This window comes from Protobothrops mucrosquamatus, unplaced genomic scaffold (assembly GCF_001527695.2).
Source record: "Protobothrops mucrosquamatus isolate PMUCROS unplaced genomic scaffold, P.Mucros_1.0 scaffold508, whole genome shotgun sequence".
Classification (NCBI taxonomy): domain Eukaryota; kingdom Metazoa; phylum Chordata; class Lepidosauria; order Squamata; family Viperidae; genus Protobothrops; species Protobothrops mucrosquamatus.
This window is the reverse complement of record NW_015386823.1, coordinates 121,379-125,727: the sequence shown is the minus strand read 5'-3', so window position 1 is coordinate 125,727 and position 4,349 is coordinate 121,379. Positions and strand designations below refer to the sequence as shown.

Below are 4,349 nucleotides of genomic sequence, written 5' to 3'. Positions count from 1 at the left end.
ACAGCTGATGCTGGCTGTCAAACCGGCTTTTACGCAAAACAGGCGGGAGGCAGCAAACAGCTGCGATCGACGAAATCGCCTGCCACCGGAAGTCCAGTGGGAACATTTTCTTGTTCTATATCTGGACCTATAAAGAATATTAAACCTGATCTTGTAGGTCTTTTAGATTTAGTCTAAAAATGTACTATGTTATCTGGTTTTTGGAATTCAAACTGAGAATGGACACCATAAGAGAGATGTTTATATTGGCTCAAAGTGCGCAATGGGACCTTTAGGCTCCTACCCTTGGTCACACCTCCTTTGCCTCAAGCCTACCGCCTCCGCCCACTTACCTGCAGCGTTCTTCCTTGGCTGGGCCATCTCCGCTCATTCTCCCAGGCCAACAGGCCCCTGGCCCTCTGCCTCGCACCCCTCAGCCCGGCCCATTTGCTGAGACCCCCTTTGTCCTGCGCTTTTGGCCTCACAGGACAGTTAGCCGCCAGCCAATCAGATGGGTGGCAGGAAGCAGCCGTTGCTCTCGGGGGCAGTGTGTGATGGGCAATCGCAGGGGCTGTGTTGTGGGGCAGTAGGTGAATGGCAGAGGCCTGTCATTGCCTGCCTGTTCCCCTCTCTGCCTGGAGTCTCTGGCAACTTTAAAAAAAAAAGCCTGGGGAGCACCAGCTTCCTTTTTTTCTTCCACCCACCCCTCCATTGCCTCTGGCTCCTGGATTCCATCCTCACACTGAACCTGCTGCCCCATGCCAAGCTTCCCCCCCGTCCTTCCTGCCTCATGCCAGGCTCCCCCCACGTAATTGGAGAAGCTGTGCCGGCCCTGCCTTTCGCTTGCTGCCTCACAACACAGCCCGTGATTGCACATTGCCCCCGAGAGCAACAGGGCTGCTGCCTACCACCCATCTGATTGGCTGGCAGCTAACTGTCCTGTGAGGCCAAAAGCCTGGGACAAAGGGGACCTCGGCGAATGGGCTGGGCCGAAGGGCGCGAGGCAGAGGGGCAGGGGTGGCCCAGCTGAGGAACGCTGCAGACAAATGGGCAGAGGTGGTAGGCTCGAGGCGAAGGAGATGTAGCCAAGGGTAGGAGCCGAAGGATCCTAGACCCAGTTGTACTAGTTTATTTATATGTTCTACTCAATCTTGTACATTTTCACATGGAATTTAAATTTGAGCTATCTTGAATGGAATAAAGCAGATTGCTATTTTTCTAATCTTTAAAGCTATTCCCATGCAATGCCAAGTACATGGAACCTGCTCATATTTGGCCCCAGTATAATTTTACAATGAACAATGCAACACTATATGCCGAATATGTGCAATTTAGCTCATTGTTGTTCTTAAGATTCTGAAATATATAAGCGCTTACCTTTTTGCTGTATATCCATGACAGAGGTGATATATAAAGTGGGCTACATTCTACTTGGAAAATATTATGAATCTTTTCATATATTCAGAAATACTGAAAATTTAAAAGGGTTGAAAATGGTGACCTAAGATGTGATCTGCTCTCCACACAAGTCCTATAACTAGATAAAGAAAACCCAATTAAACAACTGAGTCAGAAACATTATACTTCTGCACTTTATGATTGTAAGCCCCCTTGATCCTGTGGAGTAGGCAGCATCCAAATACTTAGAATAAACAAGTAAAATGCAAAGATCCATAGGTATTTTCCGTTTTAAGAGATGACATGTGTGAGTATAATTAAGTGTCTCCTGGTCCAAGAATGGTCACAACTGCCAAACCAGCTTTGGGCTGTTCTTGCAATAGCTTCCATTTCTTATTTTAGCAGCTGCCATGAGTACAGAAACACTCCCAAATTGCATACTTCAGGGAGACCATCTCATCTGAAAAGATTCTACACAGACAAGAAATCCGTCTTGCTAGGATTCAGTCTCAGCTTCTTGTACCTCACCTCTTTCAGTCTGTCCTATTGCAGTTCTTCAGGTTTTGGTTCAAGATTTCCACTATATCTCCAGTTTGGAGATATATAGCTGGTTATCATTAGCAAACTGATATCTCAAATTTATGGACAAGCTCTCTTAGCAACTTCATGTCACTGAAGAAAATAGAGAAGATTAGAGAGCTTGGGGACCTTAACACTGGTAAATCCATAGACCACATTCTCTCCATTAACATCCACTGAAATTGCCCACTTAGGAAGGAGCAGAACCATTGTAAAACAGTACCCTCGATTCCTAATCCTCGTAGATGGTCCAAAAGTGTGCCAAAATTGCTTTGAGTGCTGCCAAGAGATCTAGCAATGTAAAGGTGCAAACACCACACCCATCCAACGCCCACTGTAGATCATCCACAAGGCCAAACAGTGTTATTTTTGACTCATGGCCTAGGCTGAACCCAGACTGGAGGGGTCAGGATAGTAATAATTTATGTTGCAAGTCTTATCTGTGACTTTTTGGAATAAGGAAGGAAACCTGATTCTAATCAGATTAATTTCTTTGGGGAGAAAAATATTTCTTTTTCCAGTTCTTTGCTTCTAAATGTTGGATTGTTCACCGGTTTAAATGTTGTGTGACTTTATAAAAGTAAAGCTATATAGTGTTTCATTTAAGCTTTCCCAGATTAGAATTATTAGTAATGAAACCTTTTATTTGCTTCCTTTTAGGTTGAAAAAGTTTTAAAAAATGGTTGCCATCTTATTATCTTCCCTAATGGCACAAGGAAAGAAGTAAGCTACGATGGAAAGACTACAACTGTAACCTTTTTTAATGGGGATGTAAAACAAGTCCTGGAAGATCAGAGAGTCGTATGTATCGATCAAATGGCAGTCTTACATAATCAGAACTATGCATTAGCATTAACATTAAAACTTTTCTCAACAGATATACTATTATGCAGATGCAAAAACGATACATACCACCTACCCTACAGGTTTAGAGGTTCTCCATTTCTCAAATGGACAGATAGGTAAGCTGAGGAGTGCTTGCATGCAGTTATTGAGAATTCCATTTCTTTCGTACATACAGTGTAAGAGAAATCTGATGCATAATATATTATTGCAGAAAAGCATTTTCCAGATGGAAAAAAAGAAATTACATTCCCTGATCAAACCATTAAGAATGTATTCACAGATGGGCGAGAAGTAAATATTTTTCCTGATGGCACCATTGTCCACATGCAACAGTAAGGTTTTTACCCTGATAAAATATAATTTTAGAGAAAGTTTGATCTAAATTTAATTGCAAGGATATTGGGGGGGGGGGTATCATTAAGTCTGGCTTTGGGAGCAATCCAGGATAAGTGCTGGGTGGGGAGAATAATCTATCAAATTCTACTGGTAGTCTTTCAGATGACCATTTGTTTTGAGTCCCAGTCCATCTGCCCGTATTAAAGAGTAAAAGAGGGTGAGAAAGAGTTATGGACCAGAATAATTATTTATTCTAAGTGTAAGATTCTCCAGAATTACTACTTATTCTAAATTTAGAGTGCTCCCAAATATTTTTGACAACTCTTGTATTACCATATTAACTGTACTTTCTTGGACTGATGGCAGTTGAGACGTAAACAGTTGAAAAAATTAGGTTGATTCTAGTCATTTAGACTTTTCATAATAGAAACATAATGTGGCAAAGGGAGAAAAGGGAAGAAGCAAAATATATAGCAGGAAGATTATCAATATCAGAAATATAAAATAGTATTTGAGGTATGCGTATTTTATGGAAAATCACCTTGTATAGCAATTGAACTCAAATAGTAACTAGGCTAAAATCATATTCTTTTCCCCAGTTCTTAATTTTTCTTTTCTGCAGAATTTAATAAGACAAGGTATTGGTATTCTTTTATATTTTAATTCAGAGATGGAAGTAAGATTATAGAGTTCAGCAATGGTCAGCAAGAAGTGCATACTGCTGATTTCAAAAGACGTGAGTATCCTGATGGCACAATCAAAACTGTTTATGCTGATGGACATCAAGAGACTCAATATGCCTCTGGTAGACTAAGAGTTAAAAATAAGAATGGTGATGTTGTCATGGACACTCATCCTTGAACATTTCATGTTTTGCTGTATCTTAATATTTATCAACATTTCTTTGTTATATTTTCTAGATGTTGTCTTGTTTGCATAAAAATCTAAAAGCTCTATGTTTGTACACATGCAATAAACTTCCTAATAAATTATTTTTAAAACTCAGATGTCTAATGCTTATAGATTACCATTGCTGTACACAGCTTCATCAGGAACAAAACCCACTTCTCTAAAAAGACTAAACAACCTTGTTCCATCACTTCCGGGATTAATTAGCAGTTCTCTAATCAAATTGGTTGCCCTTCTCTGCACTTTCATTTCTCTTACTCTTAACATATCATACCTGGAATTGGACAACAGAAGTCCGACAA

The 4,349-nt window shown here is 40.7% G+C and overlaps 1 protein-coding gene across 1 annotated transcript in view; it reads left to right on the top strand.

Annotated features, from left to right (window-relative positions):
* Positions 1 to 4,115, top strand: part of CENPJ (centromere protein J) — a 28,192-nt gene extending 24,077 nt beyond the window's left edge. The window contains exons 14-17 of the mRNA XM_029284307.1: positions 2,617 to 2,757; positions 2,834 to 2,918; positions 3,014 to 3,134; positions 3,807 to 4,115. Of these exons, the coding sequence (XP_029140140.1) occupies positions 2,617 to 2,757; positions 2,834 to 2,918; positions 3,014 to 3,134; positions 3,807 to 3,999 (540 nt within the window). The 3' untranslated portion in view covers positions 4,000 to 4,115. The remainder of the gene's footprint in view (positions 1 to 2,616; positions 2,758 to 2,833; positions 2,919 to 3,013; positions 3,135 to 3,806) is intronic.
* The last annotated feature ends 234 nt before the right edge of the window (positions 4,116 to 4,349 follow it).